This window comes from Oryzias latipes, chromosome 6, assembly GCF_002234675.1.
Source record: "Oryzias latipes chromosome 6, ASM223467v1".
Classification (NCBI taxonomy): domain Eukaryota; kingdom Metazoa; phylum Chordata; class Actinopteri; order Beloniformes; family Adrianichthyidae; genus Oryzias; species Oryzias latipes.
The window spans coordinates 9,199,484-9,220,980 of NC_019864.2; the positions used below are offsets into that span (position 1 = coordinate 9,199,484).

The window sequence follows — 21,497 nt, forward strand, 5'->3', positions numbered from 1 at the left end:
GGCTCACATGCGGACCGCCCCAGGAAAGAAAGACCAAGAGTCACCTCTGCTGCGGAGGATAAGTTCATCCGAGTCACCAGCCTCAGAAATGGCAGGTTAGCAGCAGCTCAGATTAGAGAGCAGGTCAATGGCAAACAGAGTTCTAGCAGCAGACACATCTCTACAACAACTGTTAAAAGGAGACTGTGTGAATTCATGGTAGAATATCTGCTAGGAAACCACTGCTAAAGAAAGGCAACAAGCAGAAGAGACTTGTTTGGGCTAAATAACACAAGGAATGAATATTCGACCAGTGGAAATCTGTGCTTTGGCCTGATGAGTCCAAGTTTAAGATTTTTGGTTCCAACCACTGTGTTTTTGCAGAAAAGGTGAACGGATGGACTCTACATGCCTGGTTCCCACCGTGAAGCATGGAGGAAGAGGTGTGATGGTGTGGGGGTGCTTTGCTGGTGACACTGTTGAGGATTTATTCCAAATTGAAGGCATACTGAACCAGCATGGCTACCACAGCATCTTGCAGCGGCATGCTATTCCATCCAGTTTGTGTCTAGTTGGACGATTATTTATTTTTCAACATGACAATGACCCCAAACACACCTCCAGGCTGTATAAGGGCTATTTGACCAAGGAGGAGAGCGATGGGGTGCTGCGCCAGATGACCTGGCCTCCACAGTCACTGGACCTGAACCCAATCAAGATGGTTTGGGGTGAGCTGGACCGCAGAGCGAAGGCAAAAGGGCCAACAAGTGCTAAGCATCTCTGGGATCTGGGAAAATCAAACCAAAAGGTGGCTACTTTGAATAATCTACAACATGACACATTTTTAGTTGTTTCACACTTTTTTGTTATGTATATAATTCCAAGTGTGTTAATTCATAGTTTTGATGCCTTCAGTGTGAATCCACAATGTTCATAGTCATGAAAATAACGAAAACGCTTTGAATGAGAAGGTGTGTCCAAACTTTTGGTCTGTACTGTATGTATGGATGTGGGAGGTGTGTTCACTAAACATATATATGATAACCTTTTTTTTCACAGCGCTGCTAATAATACCTGAATTTAAGAAGCTTTTTTTTTTTTTTAGAAACAAAACAGTCTCTAAAAGACCAAAATGCAGGTTTTAATGTTTGAAGCTGTTATGTTATAAACATTTTGTTTTTGTTGCTTATAATCAAAAGTGCCAGTTCAAAAAACAAAGAGTTTCTCTATTAAAAGGTATTTATACCTTTATACAAGATATTTATCTGTAGTTTTAAATGCTAAAGGAATACTAAATATCTAGACTGTATCCATTTAGTTCAAAGAATTGGATGGTATCGCCACAAAGTTAGTTTAATCTTTAATGTATCGATTTGTGGACAACCCCGGTGTTTTACTCTTCTATATGTTAAAACTTGGCAGAAATATTTATCTATTTGTTTGCAAGGAAAAGGAGAAATGTCTGGTTGAGGAGGCCCAGAACAGAAGTGGAAAGGATCATCTCTGAGCTTCTTATCCTGCAACAGTCAGGCAGCCAGAAGCTTCTGACGTCTTTTTTGTAAATATTCTGCTTGAGCGACCCAGACATAAACAGATTTTTCTCCTCTGACATTTGGAAAATAGAAGCTAACCAACTGATTTCCACATAGAAACAGTTTTTTTGGCAATTGCTAACTGGCAACTAGTTTTATAAGTCCACAAGCCAGGGCACACGAACAAGACGCAACATGAGCCGAATCTGCAAACGTGATGATAAAACAGAATGCTGGTCTGTGCAGAATTTAAGTTTCAATCTGAGTTTGAATTCAATCTCTCATTCTAAGCAGCCATAATAGGAAGCATAATCTCCTCTTTTCTCAAGCTGAGCATTTCCAAAAATCCTGACATGTTCTTGTAAGGCAGACATTAAATCAAATGCTTTTAGTTTATTTGTGTTGAATTGAGAAGAACAGAACCCAAAGGTCATCCTCAAAGCTTTGGGTGGAGGCACAAGTGTCTTCCATCTGAAGACAGGATGATTACATCTGTTTCCATTCATTTGGGTTAAAACAGGTCTCCAATGCATTTTTGGGTCAAAAGCACCAATGATTCCATCTCTTTTATATGCCATATCCCTGCAAATCAACAAAGACCATGTGTATTGTTTAAGTGTGTCACTTTTGTTACACATTTACACTTTAAATGATGATTTAACTGTGACTGAACACGGTTTCTGAATGACTTATTTAACAGTCATTGTAACTTTTAGTATTTTAGTGCTGAACTCTATTAGCCTGTATACAATTGGTTTTGATAAAAAAAATCACTTGTCACTGTAAAGAATAAAGGATTTAACCCTTTCACTTGGTATGTCGCCAATTCCCATTGAATCCAGGACTCTGTGTAATTTAGCATCACCTTGAATGGAAAAAAACATTGAAGAGTAGTTTTTGAGATAATTGGAAATGATGTTAGACATGAAGGGTTCAACACCCAAAGCCTGTCTTTTGTCGTCTTCTCTGTGCACTCATGTCAGGGTGTCTGTGTCATTTTAGCTTACAGCTTTCCCGCCTGCCCCTCCTGGAGCCCTGTCTGATTCCGTCCATATGTTCTGCAGTCTGTTTGCATTTTTGAGGCTACAGTTTTTCCTTCAGCCGTATTCTGGCAGCCTCAGCATCTTCCCTTCTACACCATTGCTAGTACCACCGGAAGCTCTTGTCTCCTCTTTGATCTTTCCCTGCAAAGTGAGTAAGTCACTGCCTGGAAAACCGTGGAACCGTGCAAGTTGGAACTTTACTGTGTATCACATGATTTTGACTGACATGTTTATCGTTTATCATGTTTATCGTCCTTGTCGAGTCCTTAGGTCTGAAGATCAAATGCTTTTAGCGGTTCCCAGGACTCGGCTTGTGACTCGGGGAGACAGAGCCTTTTCAGTTGCAGGTCCTAAACTCTGGAATGCTCTCCCTTTTTCTGTGAGGTCTGCCAGAACTGTCAGTAATTTTAAGACTCTTTTAAAAACACATCTTTTTACTCAGGCTTTTAACTCCAGTGAGCATATCTAGTGGGCCAGCTTGTTCATTGTTCATTTTATTAATCTTATTCTTTTGTTTTATTGTTTTATTGCTTTTATTGTTCAATTGATTTTATTGTTTTATTCCTATTGTTTCTTTATTGCATCGTATTGTTTGTGATTTTAGTTGATTTTATGTTAAGCACTTTGGTTGCCTTGGCTTTTATAAGTGCTATACAAATAATAAATTGATTGATTGATTGACATGTCCTCTCCCCCGTGAACTGTTTCCCACCTCCCCTGATGGCGTGGAGCTCTCCAAACAGTTTCCTCTTTGCGTTTGACTTCTAGCTGTCTTTGACCCCGATTGGTTGATGTGAGATTTTATCAAATAAGTAAACCTTTCTCCCTGAGTGTTTACTTGCAAAAGACAAACCCTGCAAAGGCTGTGTCTTATGAGGTAAGCTAATCATTCACATATTTATCTCTTCTAAAACATTTTCTTTCATGGATTAACAGTATTTTTGGGATTATCACATCCTATAGTCCCAGAATTCCTCTTAATCTTATGCTATAAAACACGCCAGTAGAGTAATGCACCTTTAGCCCAGACCTGGTATGGTATTCCTCAAATTTGAAAAATCTAGCTGCAGAAAAAAAGAGTGGAAAAAAATAGTAGCTCAATAAAATCTGTTGTCAAACCATAACTTCTAAAGTGTAGATTAAATGTTCTTAAATCTTGAAATGAGTTGTGATGTTAAAGCATTGCATTGATCTTTACCATAAAAGCCTAAAACTCACTCATTGTAAGGCCGCACTTCAGAGTGCACATTCAATCTGATTTGATTGTGTTTGGCAACGATGATTGCGATCAGCAGGGTGTAAACAAACGCGCAGAACAAAGCCACAGTGAGAAGATTCCCATGATGATCACTGAAAAACCCAGAGTGCAGACACGGAGGCCTTTGCTGATAGACTGAACTATAATGAAAACAGAAAAATATAAAAATAAAACAGTTCAATCTGAATAAAAATATGTAAAAGGAATCATTTTCTTTGAATTCATTTTAAGTTTTCATCTGTTATCCTATTATGATATTTATTATATTTATAGAAAAGAAGCACCATTTTTCACATTCAGGTAATAGGAGGCATTATATATCCTGTTTTTTGTCATAGATTTCTTGCCATTTTTTAAATTCAAAGTGAAAATGCACAAATTTGCCTCTTTCTTACCAAAATCCCAGACTCTGTTCCTTCTCTTCTCATCCACATAACAGGAAGAATCTCAGTTTTAAGGCTGGAAGAAGCATTGCCATTCATAAAAACAGAACATTATAAATTCAAGCAATAATTCCAGTACGTAAACATGCAGAGAAAACAGCATACGCATGCAAGAAAAGTTCACTGAAGCATATAAACGCTGCAGGTCTGTTTAGATCAGGAACAGAGCAAAGTTTGGTTTAGCTGGAAGTCTCTTTTTTTTGCATGCTAGGACACCTGGTGTGGTTCTCCCATATCTTCTGACCTCTAGATTGAAAGAGCTGTCATCCTGAAAGATTCTGCCAAAAATTTGCTGTGAAAACTGCTAGGAGTTTTGGCAAAACCTTAAATTACACAGAAAGGTTTGTCAAATGAAAAGTCTTTTACTGATTTCATTACTTTGATCAAATATCTGTAAAAAGAGAGCCATTCAGCTTTTCAGGTGGACTTTTTAATTATCAACTTTTGCACAGTAATGTTTTAACAATAACACTTACACTTAGCGCACTCATTAAAGAATATGACAAACACAGGATAAATTATTTCCTTTATATCCTACCAAAGTTTTATTGTTTTTCCCGCCATTTGCCAGGTGCATTTAGCATGACTTGGCATTAATCATACCTTTGACTGTAAAAGAGAACTGGACTGAGTGAGTGTGACATCACCCAAAATGATTTACTTCTGACTGGAATAAAATGAAGTCAATTCAGTCGCCATTTTTGAGTAGTACGGACATCGCCGTGTTGGAACCAGACAAGTTCATTTAGAAGTAATTGTATCAAATTGGTCGAATTTCTATAATAATATTAATAATGATGATGGTAATAATAATATTAATAATGATAATAATAATAATAATAATACATTTGGGTTGCATGGTGGTGCAGTGGTTAGTGCTCTTGCCTCACAGTAAGAAGGCCCCTATTCAAGTCCTGGCTGGGGGACCTGAACCTGAACACCAATGGGGACCTTTCTGTGTGGAATTTGCGTGTTCTCTCCATGCATGCGTGGGTTCTCTCTGGGAACTCCGGCTTCCTCCCACCATCCAAAAACATGCCTAAGTGTGAGTGTGAGTGTGCATGGGTGTGTGATTTAGGCTCTGTTACAGACATGCAACCTGTCCATTTCTCTTTTAGAATGTCATGGTGCCTCTGTCAGTCCCACCCCTCTCTGCCCTGCTCCGGAGGATTCCCAGCTGTTGCCACTCACCTCATCAGCCTGCTGCCTTCTTAAGGAGATCCACAGCCAGTATTCGTCGCCAGTTCGTTGCTCCTCCATGGTGCTCGTCAGGTCACTCATGTTTATTCTTAAGAAAATTTCTCGTTTTAGTAATTGTGCCTTTTCGCCTCGCTTCCAGGAAGTTATCACCATGAGTGCTAACTGGGATTCCCTCCGGAACGGTCTGATCATTCCACGCTCGCCTCGTCAGCTGTTCATGCCCTCACAGCCTTCACAGAAGTCCTCCAGTCACGCCACGTCTTCCTGTTACTCACCTGCAATCTGGAACCAAGATGGAAAATCACCTGCAAGAAAAATAAATCAAAATACTTACCATAAATCTCTCCTGTTATCCTTCCGGGTTCCAGCATCTGGGTCTGTTTCAAAGTCTCGAATATCATGACATAGAGTTTCACAATTCCTTCTTGACCACCAAGTAACTTGCATCATTTTAGTCTGATTAATGCAATGTCTCACCAAGTTAAAGTTATGGTTATGGTGGGTGTAACTTTTTACCACCAAAGGTGACACAATGTGGTTTCTCTTTGATTCATATTCTTATGATGTTAGAAACTGAATCACTACCAAGCCACAGCGTCCTATTCTTCTTCAACTGCAGCTTTTCGGGAAAACGGCCGTCTTCTCCAAAGGTTGATGGTTGAAGTTCCAATGCCTCAAAAAAAATTAGTCAGCAGAAAAAAATTCTATCCTTTTTTCAGTGACTCTGTTCTTTTGGAGGTGCCTGAAATCACGTCTGGAGTGAAAACTATTCTATGGTTTGCGTGAAACTGAAATTGATTTATGAAAGGGCTGAGGGAATTTTTCCCTCAGCCCTTTCTGGGAAGCGCCACAGCGTGTGGGAATGACTTGCGTTTTTGTGCACATTCCAAACATTGTTTCGCCTCATTTCCCAGGCTTTAAGGCCAGCGACAGAAAGAAGGGGGAAGGATGAGGAACTGTGGATGTGCTTCACTGTCAGATGTTTGACACCAGCAGGGCAGAAGCAGAGAGGCACAAGTCAGGGGGCAAATGGAGCAGCAGTGGAGGGGATAGAGAGACTGAAAAAGAAGAAGAAATGATGCAAACTTTCCCTATTATGGAGCTAAAAGAAGCTTTGAGGGTGCATCAGCTCATGTTTTTGATAAATGATCAAACTTTTCCGTTCTAAAAAAATAAATCTTAAGAGCATGATAAATATTCTAACCCATCTAAAAGTCTGTCAAAACTATTTTTTTATTTTACAAACAAATGTGCAAGTGATGAAGCCAAAGCTGCTTAGATTAAGTCTGACAGTCTGACAAAAGGTAGCTCCACTCTTTCTAAAAGAAGCTATTCAGGATTCCACCGAGTGCCAATTCAGCACAGGATCCCTGACTCATCCTCTCTCCTCTGAGTCACCGGCTCCTTCCTCTGTTCCAGGATCTGTGGCGCTCTGCTGGAGCCGCATGGTTCTGCTGTCCTCGTGTCAACCCTGAGCGCCGTGGACGGGATCCCAGCCAGCAGCAGGGGCACGGCCTGCTGGGGCGGCAGAGAATGTGTTCCTCTTTTTTCAGAGAACTGTGAGGGTTTTCGTGGCATGAATAAAACAGGACTGTAGCCGTGCTGTCTCGTCTGAAAGCACGGCTGACAAGGGCAGAATGGACACCTTGAGTTACATAACCCAGGAAAAGGGTCAGAATGGTTGGAGATAAGCTGTCACTCTCCATTTTCCTCTCTATTTGGGGGATTTTGGTTCACCATTAAAGGAATGACGGCTGCAGTTAAGCTTGTTATATAAATGAGCAGAGCACAGCAGTCCACATGTGAAAGGTGGATCTGCAAGTTAGAGGATAGGCACTTCTAAAAAAGTGGAGTCTCTTCAGAGAGTTCATCGACATGCGACCCACAGGATAAACCCCCAATTTAAAAATGATATAAAATCTTCTTTTCTAAAGAACGAACCATCTGACTTATACAACTATTTGCTCGTATAGAAATTTTGTTTTCACAGTTTTCTATTGATAAAATGATAAATACCAAATAAATGTTAAGGCCTATTTTGTTAAATTCAGTATTGATCTGTTTCCTTTTATCCTTTTTCAACAAAGTAAACTTGATTTTTTAAAAGTTTTACACTTGATTAATCCATTTATGACATCGCCACACTTTGATTCCTTTTTTGGTTCTGAATTTCAAGTATTGGATGTGAGTGTGTGTTGTTGTGTGGCTTTATGATGGACTGACGACGTGTCTAGGATGTGCCTCTCTTTCACCCAACAATGGGTAAGATAGGCTCCAGTTGATTTTTCCTGTACACAAAAATCACTTAGAAGACTGAAGACACAGTACAACTATCTTCTGGCCTCAAGCAGTATTTCCTATAAGAGCTAGAAAACTTAAGTAGAAGATTTTACCGAGTCTAAATGTTGGGAGTCTAATTCAGTAATTATGAGGTCAATTTGAGAAGTTGAATGTTTAGGTAAATGTAGCCTCTGATGGTGGTTTAGGAGATACTTACAGTTGTGGGTGATGTAATTTTAGATGTAGTACAAGTACACAAAGAGTGAGCATTGCAGATTTTCTTTTTTGTTTTTTTTCCTCGGTGGGGAGAACCGGCCCCTCAGCAATGGTGGCCGGGTCCCTTGGGCACTGGCTTCCTGGGCCTGGCGGCCCTCTCTCCACGCAGGGAGACCATGAGCCGGGGATCACATCACACATGCCCGGGGGGTGTCCATGTCCCTGTGGGTGGCGAACGTGATTACCCGGCGAGCAGATTTCCTCTGTCTGCTATCCCGTGCAGCCATCGAGGGGGCCCCGCCTGCGGCTGCTGCTTCGGTTGGGGTCTTGGTGTGACCGGGCATGCTCCCTTCTTTACTTACATTCCATCATCCACCTCAGCAGAGCATAAACACTCATAGACACACAGGTGTCAGCTCACTTCTGCACAAATAGTTTGCGAGACAGACTGAAATGCTTCACATGAGTTTGTATGAATATCTAATGTATGTGTGGTCTGTACTTATATTATGTTCATGTTGACATGTTTCTATTTGAAGATTTTTGGAGCCAACAGGTATGTTTGTAACATTTCAGTGTGTGTGGACAAGCCCCGCCCTTTAGCCAAACAGCAAACAGTAATGACGATAAACCTCTAGTAACTTGTTGCATTATGATTCTACCTCCCCCTGCCTCTTTAAACATCCTCCAACCTCCTTAACCCCCTTTTTTCATTTTCTTTCAGCCTCTTTCTTTTTTACCCATATCCCCCTACCTCTACCATTCCACTCTCTTCTTCTCTCTACAACTTTTCTGTCCGATCCAATAAAAAAAAAAAGGTATACAAACATAATCAAAGTAATTAAAGTTTAGCCTCAAATACAAACAGGGTTTATACAAATATCCACCTTGTTTGTTTGAACTGCAACCAATAGATTTGGAGATGATCTCACTGGGCTGCAGTCACCCCCCCAAAATATTTTTTCTTTGTTTTTTATAGAAATGTTTAGGTAAATGGGAATGATGAAACTATTATTGTCAATGGATGGATTGCCTTTGACTGTTTGCTTTTAAGCCCCTAGCTGGTTTTACAGCCGACAGTCATGGATCCTCAAATGGTCTGTGATTTTGTCAATAGTTCAGCTTCAGTTTCAGCTAATTTGGTGACATAAATCATCCTAACTGGATAAAGGGGGGGAAATGTCACCACATCCCAGTGAGTTCAGAACATTGCGCTCATTCCCTCCATCCCTCCTTCACAATTGCCCACTGGAAGGAAAGCGGCGGCGCAGTTGACCTTTAACTGCAGCTATAACCACAGCTCAGATTTACTGCGCATGTAAACTTGTCAGCTTGCTTCAAACGTGTGATAACAAGCAAATACATACAGAGCGCTGCTGTTGATCGAGATAATAATGAGGTTCAAGTGCAACAAATGAATGGTTTGAGCTTGCATAATGCTCTTCCTGTCAGCATGTCATCCCTCCCTGCAGCCAGAAACCATTTAGTAGATTAAAGAATTCCCTGAGAACAAAAAGAAAAGCAATTTTTAATCTGTTTAAAAAATTCGATTAGAATTTCAAAACCAGTTTACTTGTCCAACGTTTGGAAAATAAAAGATAAAAAAAAATGACTTCATATCTGTTTGATTAACTTCCCACTGTCTATTCTACTGTATATTAAATGTAAGGTGGTCTTCTTCCAGGCTGGAATATTTCCCCTCCTCCCAGACCGATCCTGTGAAGGAAAGCCTGGATTCTCTCAGCGGATCATTGACTGTGCAGCACTGCTCCATGGAATTAACGGCTACTTTACTGGGTGGAGAACATCTGCTGGAATGTGTGCGACATGCTGGAAAAATCGGAGAAAGGAAATAAGGCTTCAAGTGCGGAAAATGATGAATCAGATCTCATTCTAAAAATAATAGTTTAAAATCATGAATAAGAACTCTTTATTTTGACAGAGGAGCTTCTTTAGATGAATAAATTAGGCCCAGTTAAAGCTAAATCTAGATCATCAAGGAAATAAGATCCTTCAGTTCTACAAACACAATGCAGGGAGACGTACACCAGACTTTAGAAACTACATCGACCCACTCCCATGAAAATTGGGCTTTTGCTGTTTTCTAATGATGGCGCTCAAATTGCATTTCTGAGTATTTTTTTTATTCAAGTCATTGTGAAACAGACAGCTCTCAGTTCTGAGTGAAGGGAAGGGGGGGTGGGGATGCTCCACAGGCAATTACTTATGAACTCCTGCTGCTCTGCAGAAACTATGTCCTAGACAACAGCACAAGTTTATTTGCTAAACTGTAGGAGGAAAACAGCACTTTGCGATGTGCTTTTTAAAACGGCTTGCAGTCCATCTCTAGAGGATGGCCGTCAAGCTAACGTAATTGAAGTAACTTAAAAAAAAAAATCACATTTCAAATATTACAGGATAAGACCCCAAACCCTTTTAAAATAAATCCCCCATCTGATCTCCATTAGGTCAATATAGTCAGAAAGAGGCAAAGATGTGGGGGAAATATCAAACATGATCTAAGTTTCTGTTTCAAATTGTAGAAACAGACTAAAAGACAGAACTCAGCCAAAGTCAGCAAAGGTACCCGAAAGAACTCGATGTGAAACCACAAACGAAAATACTTTCTACAAATTAGATCACTCTACTGAACAACAGACACATACCAGATGTGACCCTTTAGTTTTCATTGCTCCATTTTCAGTTGTGCAGTTCTACTGTTTTTGGTTTAGGTCTCCGTCTTGGCCATTGTTGACAAAGATTTGACCTCTGCCTGTTAGGGTTAATAAATCAGGGTTCTTGAGATGTAACTCCATTACACTTCTTCTGATTATTTAACAGCCATAAAAAGAAAAGAGGAATGTTGGAACCAGTGTGTGTCCATTTCTGGTGTATCCATGTCCATTAGAGCAGAGGTTTCGGCCAGTCTACCGCTGCACCTGCGTGCTGTGGGAGACGGTCAGGTGTGGTGGGGAAATAGGTCAATTTCACCAAATTGGTCTAAAAAACGCTTACCTTTGCCAGGAGATCAGTTCTGTCTTCATCATTACAGACCCAGATTTAACATGGGAAGGTACAAGATCATAGAAATACATTTTTCTTTGCGTTTTATTTAATCAAATTCGTGTTAAAGAATTTTTGGGAATAATTCACCAATGGTAATGCAGACTACAGAGTCTCATGTTTTCTTATTTTCAGTTGATGGAGTAAATGCCATTTTTACTTAAGACAAAGTCTACTTTGGCTCAAAAAAGGTAAAAAAAAAAAAAAACACCTCAGAGTAATTAGAAGTTACCCTTTTAGAGTAAGAAACCCCTGAAGGCCACATGGTGAACTGACCCGGCTCAAATTACTTTGCTATCCCTTGTGCTATCTTGTGGGGTCCAGATGACCCCATCCCAACGTTAACGTTGGGATGGGGCCATCTGGACCCCACAAGACAGTGCGTTGAACCTTTTTCCTTCAATAATTTGTGATCTTCCATGAAATCCTCTACACCTTTATCATGGTATGGATAACACGCCAATGTAAGGGTGGGGTCATGTGGACCCCACAAGAGGTATATAAATGAGCTTCATTTATTCATTTGCTTAAAACTCAGAACTTTAAAAACAAGCATTTCCATTCATTTCTCACAACAGGGTTTCTTTTTAGTTTTATTTTCATTTCAGTGCAAACATGTACCCAAAATTCCTAACAAACTTAAAATGCATATCATCAAAACATTTATTGAAAAGACAAAAATGTATCACACAAATAAAAAAAGAGATGGCACATCGTTTTTTCAACATAGCAAAGATACAGGAGACATGTAACAATAGTTTCTTTGATATAGTAAAGTACAAACCCACTAACTAGATAACTGACAGGAAGTGATGTAGAATATGCGTCACATGAAACGAGATGAATGACTGGAAACCTCTGTGAAATTCAGGAATCAATTGTGAGAAATGTTTAAAATGTCTAAAAAAACAATAAATAAATAGTAGAAACCACGTTTAGCCAAGATAATGAAAGCAGAAGAACGAATTCTCAGGAAAACTGGGATGTGAAGTGGAGAAGATCCAACGGTTCAGTGTGAACAGGTGATCTGGAATGAGCCTCAGCAGAGCTTGGTCCAATTATCTGATCGGAACAACAAGAGCAAAAAAAACCCAACAAGTTTAGAACTCTGGAAACTGGGAATCCATCCAGAGAACGTTCAAATGCTGAGAGATACCTGTCCAAACGGTTGACCACATCCCTCACAGTGTTGATGAGGTTCTCGTGCTCCTGAGGGTTACTGACGATGATGGTGTGGAGCTTCTTCATGTAAGAGTCAACCGTTTCAAGAGTGGGCGTCTCTCCACTGCCTGTGAACAAGTATGAGAAGCGGTGAGAAGGTAGGGTCATCCAACCACCATGGAGACGTGCACACAAACCATTCTGTGATGTCAACATGTCAAAATGAATGGGTTTTGGTTACACAGATTCAAATGCTGAGAGGGAGAGAGGTTCCACGCAGGCTTGATACAGAACCAGAACTCACTCCAGTTCCATTTACTACCCCACCAATCCTGTCTTATATTTATCCGCCTTCATCATGGTACAGATGTGATCAAAGGGTCTCGTGTCAATCAATCGGGGACTCAACTTTGGGCGAGCGACGGTTTCAGTGACATCAGGTAGAAAACACATCCAATATAGTGAATCGATCCGATAGTTCTCCTGAACTTCAATTAATTTTGTTACGTTTGTTTTTGTAGAGCCCTTCAAAATAAAGAGATCTTTCAACCTCCCACACGCGGCCAGAGCGTCAAGCTCACAAACACATTTTTAAACAGGGGAGGGGAAACAGAGACGGCCGACACAAATCAGTCGCGTGAATCGCGTTTGGTGTGAACGCAGCTGACCGGTCAGCTCGAGTCTGCATGTGTGCGTGTTTCTACAGGAGATGCAACAGTCAGAGTTTCAATCCGCAATGTCGTCAGTTAGTAAAAATAGTATAGATGATAGTAAAGGATAAAGCAAAGAATTGAAATAAGTCGTGGAGGGGCTTCACCCTGTGTAACACAGTGGACTCCCACTATGTCGCAGTTCACGTCTCGCTGTTTCGCAGAGTTTTTTCAATGGAACTTTGCATGGCTTTTTTTATTTTTAACAATGCACTGTGTTGTGCGTCCGGATTGGCAGTTGACATTGTTGATCCATCTCCTCCAGTACAGAATGCATTCAGTTCACTAAAACCACAGAAATCATTCTATAACACTGAACTTATTTCTCTATGAAGGTTTGAAAACGCTCATGTTTGTCTGAGAAAAGTGTGTAGTTAAGGGGTTTGACAGCTTTCAAACATCTACAATCATGGATTTCACCTATCATGGGTTATTTTTAGAACACTGTACAGGAAACAGACAGTCTGACAGAAACACAGATCATGCTGAAAAATAATACCATTGTTTTGGGGGGGAAATGAAAGAGAAATAGTCTGCTGCCTCTGAATGAATGTACTTCTGAAAGGACTGAAGCTGGCCTGGGCTGCTCTGACCTGGCAGAGGCACAGAGGAGAAGCTGGAGGTGAGCGCCTGGCGCAGGGTCTCCAGGTGTTGGCGCAGGAGCCCATTGCGGCCCCTCTCTTGCATCACGTCGCCCTCCAGCCGCTCCACCGCCCCCCGCATGCTCTCGACGTGCTTCTGCAGGGCGGCGTTGCGCTCCTCGTACTCCATGTTGGTCTTGCGTAACTGTCTCATCTCTGCTTCTCTTGCTGATGAGAAAGGAAAAAAAAAAAAAAGAACTTTAGAGTTGAAACCCAGCAGGGTTTTCTTAGATGTTGTGACGGCGAGTTCTTCACCTTTGCTGTGGTTGAGGAACTCCTCTGTGAAGATGGGAATGTCAAACACAGTCCTGTCCTTCCCCTCCACATCTTTCTGTTAAGAGAGGATGAGGAAGGATGAAGAGGAGCAGGAAATGAAGACGGCTTGCAGCGTGCAGTCATTCATCTCTGTGGGTTCATAATGGATTTCATTTCTGGCCACCAGAGAAATAAAGTTGTGCGGTCCATGAAATGCGGAGGTAGAAGTAATCTGATTACTGCTGTTCCAGAGGTAGGAGAAATGTGTTTCAAAATGCCAAAAGACAGCGGAATGCAGGTTTCCCTGGATCATAGGGATGAACCATCCATCTTCATTTCTTGACAAAAATCTAATTCCTGCAGAATCTCGTGAAGCTGAAGGTCTAAAGGAACCTTCAGAGCACGCTGAAGGAGCGGCGTAAGCAAAGCTCTCAATTACACGCAGAAGCCAGTCAAATGAATTAAACACTTAGGAAAAGCCGAGCATTTGACTGGCTTAAGCTAAAGCTGAAAGCATAAGCCGGCTATTGTGAGTAAACAACGAGAAGTTAATGTGCAGGAGGAGGGCAAACACAGCAGAGCCAGGAGGGAGACAAATACCACCAAAATAAAAGCACACCGGGTGGATTTCCTGTTTCACAAATGTATTCTTTCAAACTAAAGCTGAACTCAGAGGAACACGATCAGTGTTCTGTGTACAAACTAAGGTGGTGGTGGGGGGGACACGGGAGACGGAGAATCCACATGAAAACCAGTTCAGAGGATTCCATTCAGGACCTGATCGCTCTAGTCTGTCCTTCCACAGAGCCTCCCTGTGCTGCTGCTGTCCACCGAGACATGAAGGGAGGACGGCTTCCAGGTCATGGAAGCAGCAACTGCAGGGATTCTAGTTGGTAAATACAGGGAGATTTGTGTCTGATTGGATGTAATGAATGTATTTGATGTGGGAGTTTTGTTACATGCAAGCAGCTGCCTGCTATTGTATTTCAATTTATTTATTCCCGAATGGACATTTCGTCGGACATTAACCCTTACATAACTAACTATATATTGTCTATGATATGCGGAAAGATGAACCACATCCATCCATCCATCCATCCTCATTCATGATTGCTACTCAGAGGGGATGACAGAACACAGCAGTAGAGTATGAAAAAAAACATCATTACATACGTACTAAACTCTGAAATATCCTATAAAAAGCAGGATTTTCTCATCCTCCTATTTCTATAGTCAATTAGCAAATATCTGATTCCTTCCAGTGATGGGAATTATGTCAACAGGCAGAAAGAAGGAATTTAGTGACAGAACTGTTTCAAGACTTTGAACTTAGTGAATGAGATGCGTCACTGACCTCATGAAGGGACTCACTGGTTGTTTGGTGTCCGGTATCTGTGGAAGGAAGGAAGGAAAAGAAGAATGTAGTGAAACTAGCAGACAGACATTTTCCCTGACATGCATTCATCCATTTTCACCCATAAATAATGAATTATGAAGTGGTTTAACTTTAATGGGGGTCTGCAGAACTGGAAGAACCTAATGTGAGTCATCCTGTGTGGACAGAATCTGACCACCAACGACGACTGCTCTAATAAACATCTCAGAGAGGAAGTTTCTTTGCTGTAACAGGAAGCCCAAAGGGGGAAAGTAGGTTATCTGACAGATTAGCTATTTTCAGGGGTTGACATCAGCGCCTCCCCCCCACTGTTAACTGAACCAGTTCTCACCTCCCCTGTGTCTCTTGCCTTTCTGCTTCTCTTGGACTTTTCTGGTAAAGTGTTTGTAGGCCTCCGTCTTCTGGTACTTCTCCAGTTCACGCATGTAGCGCTCCTTATCTCGCTCTGCCTCGTCCAAGTATCTCTGACAGGACGGAACGAGAAAGAGGAAGGAATTGTGGGACAATTTGTTACAAATTACTATCAAATTTGTGAAAAGAAAAAAAAAAAAAGAAAAAAAATCAGTATTCCAAGACCCAATCAGATGAAAAAGGTTTTTTTTTTACTTGTTCTTGTGGCATTTCTCTGATGATGGAGACCATATATATAAAGAAGATTAAGCCTGAAATTCCATTTCTGGGTATTTGATTATTCAAGTCAGGAGCAGACAAAAAACTACCAGGAAGACATGTAAACAGAGAGCTCTCAGCACAGGGAAGGGAAGGTGGGCGGAGTTGCTCCTTACCAACAGTCCCGCCCACAACTCAGAGGTGAATTTCTAATACCGTATTTTCCGGACTATAAGTCGCCCTTTTTTTCATAGTTTGGGAAGGGGTGCGACTTATACTCCGCAGCGACTTATATTAGAAATACATTGAAATAAATACATTGTTAACCCACCTGTTATGTTCATTTGTGAGGAACAGAGATGATGTTCCTGGGTCAATTTGATGTATGAGGTATGTTAAGTGTTAAGAGTATGTTAAGTGACTCAGAGAATCAGAAAACCTTTTTTTAAAGTAAGATCTTGAAGGCTAACAACATAATATTCTATTTTCCAATGATTTCATAGATTCAGAAATGCAATAAATAAAAATGACAACTGTTTCTACAAATACAGGATGAAAACAGAGTATTAGTTGGCCAATGATGCTTCATGAAAGGAATAAATAAATAAGTATGAGAAAGAATTACTGTGAAATTATGAGATAAACAGGCTGCTATGATTGTGTCATATAAGGTTGTGCAAGTTATTAGTTCTTGGTCTCAGATTTTGTCAAATAGATTTCCTGTCAAAATGGGACTTATAGTCCAGTGCGACTTATCTGTGTTTTTTACTACTTTATAATGCATTTTTGGGCTGGTGCAACTTATACTCCGCAGTGACTTATAGTCCGGAAAATACGGTAATCTACTACCGCTGTGCAGAAACTATGTCCTGGAAAATGACAAAGGTTTAATTTAATTTGGCTAAAAACAGTATTATCATTAATAATAATAAATAATCATAAAAGACCACTGGGAATGCTTAAAGTGGCACTTTCAGAGCTTCTAAAGCTATTCTAAAGGAAAGATATTGGCATTTAGAATGTGCTTATCAGGGGTGTGTATTGGCAAGAGTCTGGCGATTTGATACGTATCCCAATATTGTGCCGGAACACATTTTCTTTTTTTCTTTTTTAAATAGGATTTAGAAAAAACTCTACCTGCATATCAATACGTCTGTTATTATAATAAAATTCTAAAATTCAGTTTATTTAATGATCACAATGTTAAGCATATACAAGTTGCTTTTACCCAGGCAAATTCATAGTGCTTTTGTTTTGGTGACTTAAAATATATAAAGGGAACAGTCAGCAAGTATTTCGACATCAAAATATATTTTAGAATAAGAAAAAAAATGGAATGACTGTGCCTTAACCAATAAGGTTCAGAGATCCAATCTTCCTCACCTCTTGAACTTGCTCAAAATGCTCTTCACTGACCTGCTTTTCCTCGGGGGGGAGCTTGCTCCACTCGTTGCCCAGCATCCTGGTAATTTCTGGAAATGGGACGTCTGGACGCTCTGCCCGTAGCTGCTCCCGTCTGTCGTTCATGAAGCGAACGTAGCCCGTCAAAGGGGCTTTGGGAGCATTGCTGTCCTTCATCGGCTTCTTTCTTTTCCTTCCTTTGGTCCAGCTGCCTCGCCGGGGTTTCTGCAAAGAAAAACAATTAGAATGGTCTTTACTGTGGCACGGCCTTCTGGGATGAGACTGATGCTCAAAAAAACATTAGAGAAACCTGGTTTAAATGGAAGCTGCAAAGAACCGAAACTTGATCTTATAGGGAACAAAAAATATCTGCAAACCCAAACACATAAGCAATCCTACAAATTAAAATAATTAGAGAATTTAGGTTTCCGGTCTTTGAACTAAAATTCTGTGAACCCGTTTCATGGACCTGTACAAACATCCCTCCCTACACTTTGACCAGTTCAAACTAAATTGCTAATATAGGTGAGTGTAATGATGGATGTAACTCTAATCTTTTTGTACTAAAATACATAAAAAGCCCTTTTTTGTCTCATCTTTTTGGTGAACTGCCTCACGTACCTCATCTCCGTTCCTCTGGGTGCTGGTGTCAGTGTTGGCTGCAGGAGAGCCCGTCTGTTCTTCCATTTCTGGGATTCCTGAGGAAAATCTGCAAAGGAGAAGAAATCAAGTCAAAATAAGACCTAACATGTGTCATGTATCACCCAAGTAAATAACATTAACAGGCTGCAGACAACAGAAAAGAAAGATTCTGTTTGAGCCGGTCTGCTCAACAGTTATCGCTGAAGCTCCCTGAATCTTTTCACCCTCTCTGGATTTACAAGTCATATTATACTGATAAAATGAATCATTCAGAAAGAATTTAAAACATAGGAAAAAACAAAATCAACAACACATAAATGCATTTGACTTATGTACAAACTTCAACACAGAAAAACAATCTCTCTGTGTCCAGGTCATGGTTCAGTTCCCAAAGACTCTCAAAACCTTTATTCTTTTTTGTCAATGTTTCTCTAAAACAAACACAGAGTACCTGTTACAGATGTTGCTGAATAAAGTGAGTCCACTGCTTACAATTTTTGCAATTTATCAACCCAAAAAAAAAGCTCAAACTTCAGAACTTTGTACAAAGAAATAGGCATTCCCATCATCATACGTTCTGTTACCAAGAAAAATAATGCTATGGTGCCCTCTGCTGGGAATGAGCTTAGTTTAAATCATTCCTGCACATTACCTATTGTGTGGCCTGATGATCTCATTCATATGGAGGGGCAGCAAAACTCTTTAAAGACTATAATCACTCTTTAAAAGCAACATACTCAAAGAGAAAAACCCATGTAGACGTAAAACTGTGCTGGTAATCTATTATAATATCACACATAGGTAACTGTCAAACTTCCAATAGAAATAAGGATCATTTTAAAGACAGTTTGTGCAACAACAAAGCCACAAAGAAACATACAATGAAAACAATAACATCGATTGAGAGTTAAAAGCTTGAAAAAAAAAAAAACTAACTAAATTAATTAAGATAAACATAGCTCTGCAGTTTACATCTAACACTCTCAAATAACTAAAAACAAAGCTACATTTATTTTGTCAGATGTGCTGGAGACTTTCTTATATATCCCACAAATTTAAAATTATCGAGAAGACAGAAGTTTTTGAAATTAGGATAAAAGGGTAAAATATTATATAGTTGATCCACATATATATTTTGCTTTAATTGGGTACTTTATTTATTTAAAAAATACCACCTGGAAATGACTTCAAGTACCCCCAAAGTTCTGTGATTTCTCAATGCAATATTTCAGTCTAACAAACGCCTCTGCAAATACATGCGAACATAGGTTGTCCCACTGTTTCTACGAAATATAAAAGTAGCAAAACTCTTATATTTGAAAAAAATAAATAGAATGACTCGTATAAGAACATTGTGGTGCAAATGTAATAGCAATCAATCCAGCTGGAGCTCATAATAATAATAAACTCACAAAAGTCAGATACATATTTACGCCCTACTGATGGGAAAATGTATTGTAACAGCAAAATTGCCAAAGCTAAACGTAGCTAGCATAACCTACCCAAATTGCTAACGATCTCTAGCTAGCTGATGACAGTCTGACTTACCAGGCAAACATTTAGATTGGCTATAAACGTCCATGTAATATAAACAAAAACTACTGCGAGCCATACTGTCTATGATTATTGAAATTAAAACATTAATTGTGAAGAACCGGGACATTAAATTTGTCAAACTAACCGCTACATTATTTAGTCCTAAGCTAGCACTAGCATTACGATAGCAACGAGCTATGTACAAAGCACTTACATGATGGATTTTCTTCATGTGTCTACAAATCTAAATGTTAACATATGAAACAAAAACAAAAAAAGAAGAGAGAATTGAAAAGTGGAAACTAACCAGGGATGGTGCAACCCCCCGTCCGAATTATTCAATGCAAACAATACAGCATAGCAAAACCTCTAGTATTATCAGCTAGAAATATCATTAATAAATCAATGAATGGCATTTAACATAAGAATTACTGCGTCATATTTGCAGATGTATGTTTGAAAAAACGTTAGAATAATAATATGTCACGTCACCGCATCATCATCGACAGATCAGTGTGATGTATTATAGCTTTCTGTATAACTGAGTATTGGCAATTTTTTAAACTCGGCTGAACAGTTAATCTTTAATATGCTGTCTTTATATGTACCTTTCTGTGTTATTGATGCATATTATTGGAAAATGAAAAACGTTCTGTACCTTCTATTTCTTAGCTCCTGGTTTCTCACCGTCTTCTTCGTGTCGAATCTACACGACACGTTTGACTCTCGACATTCCCCTAGCGGTGGATCCGTGAAATACACCCTTGATTCCTTCGCTCAAGCACCTCAACGCTTTTTTAATAAATCCTCACATCACAGTTTTTCTCAATTGTTTACAAACATTTTTTTTTTCTGTTTTCTGTTTACAAACATTTTCTGAAAGCACGCCTCATATTCTCAGAACCCTACACACAACTCCCCCCCAATTTAAAAAAAAATAAATAATAACAGTAATCCACACACACAATGGGCTAAAACCCTCAATTCTCCTGCAAAATAAAACTTTACAATCAAAACAATGTTATGTCCTCTCAAAATGGGGTTTGTGTTTTCAAATGACACACACAAATCATCATATGAATAGACATTTATAAGAACCAGCTGAACACTGATGTGCTCAATGTAAAACACGTTTTCTCCATTCGTCATAATGACATAGGCCTTTTCTTGGTTCAGTGTTATGCCTTGGTTTTAACAGATTTTACAGACATTATGGAAGATAGTAACAGTTCTTACTTTCAACACAAGTCTCTCCTGAACTTGGTTAAAAATTAAATAGAAATTAATTGAATTAAAAATAAGGAAACAAATCGAGGTAAAATGTTGATATTTACATGGAAAATAAATTTGTATCATGGCAAATCAAGCAAAAGTAGCCTAGCTGGAACAAATAAAAGCTATTTACAATCTACACAGGCGTACAATGTTTGTGTGTCCTTATTGTAAGAATACTCTTTGTGAATATGTTGGAAAATTGGCACGGATGCACAGTTTCCTTTTCATAATGGAGTTATGGTAAAATATTGCACACTTGACTGAGGTCATTATTGAGCATTTGTGAACAATAGTGTGTTTTCATGGCAAAAAACCAAACATAACAAGGGATGCAATGTTTGCATTGATGATGCTTCTGGAGAAGAACAAAGAAGGAGCAGTTTGTGTCTGTAGATTTAGAGAAGGTCTATGACAGGATAAAGAGAGAGGAGCTGTGGTTTAGATGAGAAGCTCTGAAGTGTCAGAGAGTCACACTGGAGGTGTGACAGAGGAGTGGGACTGCACAAACAAACAAGCTTTGAGCTTCTTCTTGTTTCTATGATGATGGACAGACTGGCAGATGGTGTTAGAGAGGAATCTCTGTGGATCATGATGTTTGCAGATGTGGGTCTGTAGTGAGAGCAGGGAGCAGGTGGAGGAACATCTAGGGAGGTGGAGGTCTGGAAAGGAGATGAATGAAGATCCGCTGCAGCGAGACACAGTATCTGTGTGTAAATGAGAGGAACTCAAGTGGAATGGTGAGGTGACAGGGAGCAGTGAAGAAGAAAGTGGAGGACTTTAGGAATTTCCAGTCAAAAGTCCAGAGCAACAGAGAGTTTTGGGAAAGAGGTGAGGAGGCATGTGCAGCCGGGTGGAGC

The 21,497-nt window shown here is 39.8% G+C and overlaps 1 protein-coding gene and 1 long non-coding RNA gene across 4 annotated transcripts; one reads left to right on the plus strand and one right to left on the minus strand.

The window, feature by feature from the left end:
• Positions 1-3,170: 3,170 nt before the first annotated feature.
• LOC110015197 lies at positions 3,171-5,795 on the plus strand. Its single transcript, XR_002290329.1, has 3 exons — positions 3,171-3,431; positions 5,374-5,516; positions 5,595-5,795. It is a non-coding gene; the product is annotated as an uncharacterized LOC110015197 (long non-coding RNA).
• A 5,783-nt stretch (positions 5,796-11,578) lies between these two features.
• On the minus strand, positions 11,579-20,126 carry hmg20a (high mobility group 20A). 3 transcript variants are annotated; one of them, XM_004069463.4, is made up of 9 exons: positions 20,024-20,126; positions 17,809-17,896; positions 17,203-17,412; positions 15,509-15,641; positions 15,136-15,173; positions 13,782-13,857; positions 13,479-13,694; positions 12,171-12,303; positions 11,579-12,076 (listed from the first exon to the last, which is right to left on the minus strand). In XM_004069463.4, exons 2-9 carry the CDS (start codon positions 17,872-17,874, stop codon positions 12,073-12,075), a joined length of 876 nt encoding a protein of 291 aa, XP_004069511.1. In that variant the 5' UTR covers positions 17,875-17,896; positions 20,024-20,126; the 3' UTR covers positions 11,579-12,072. The 3 variants fall into 3 exon arrangements, with proteins under 3 accessions (XP_004069511.1, XP_023811397.1, XP_011474142.1); XM_023955629.1 differs by having other exon boundaries at positions 17,809-17,887; positions 20,035-20,059; XM_011475840.3 differs by lacking the exon at positions 20,024-20,126 and adding an exon at positions 19,673-19,801.
• Between the last annotated feature and the right edge of the window lie 1,371 nt (positions 20,127-21,497).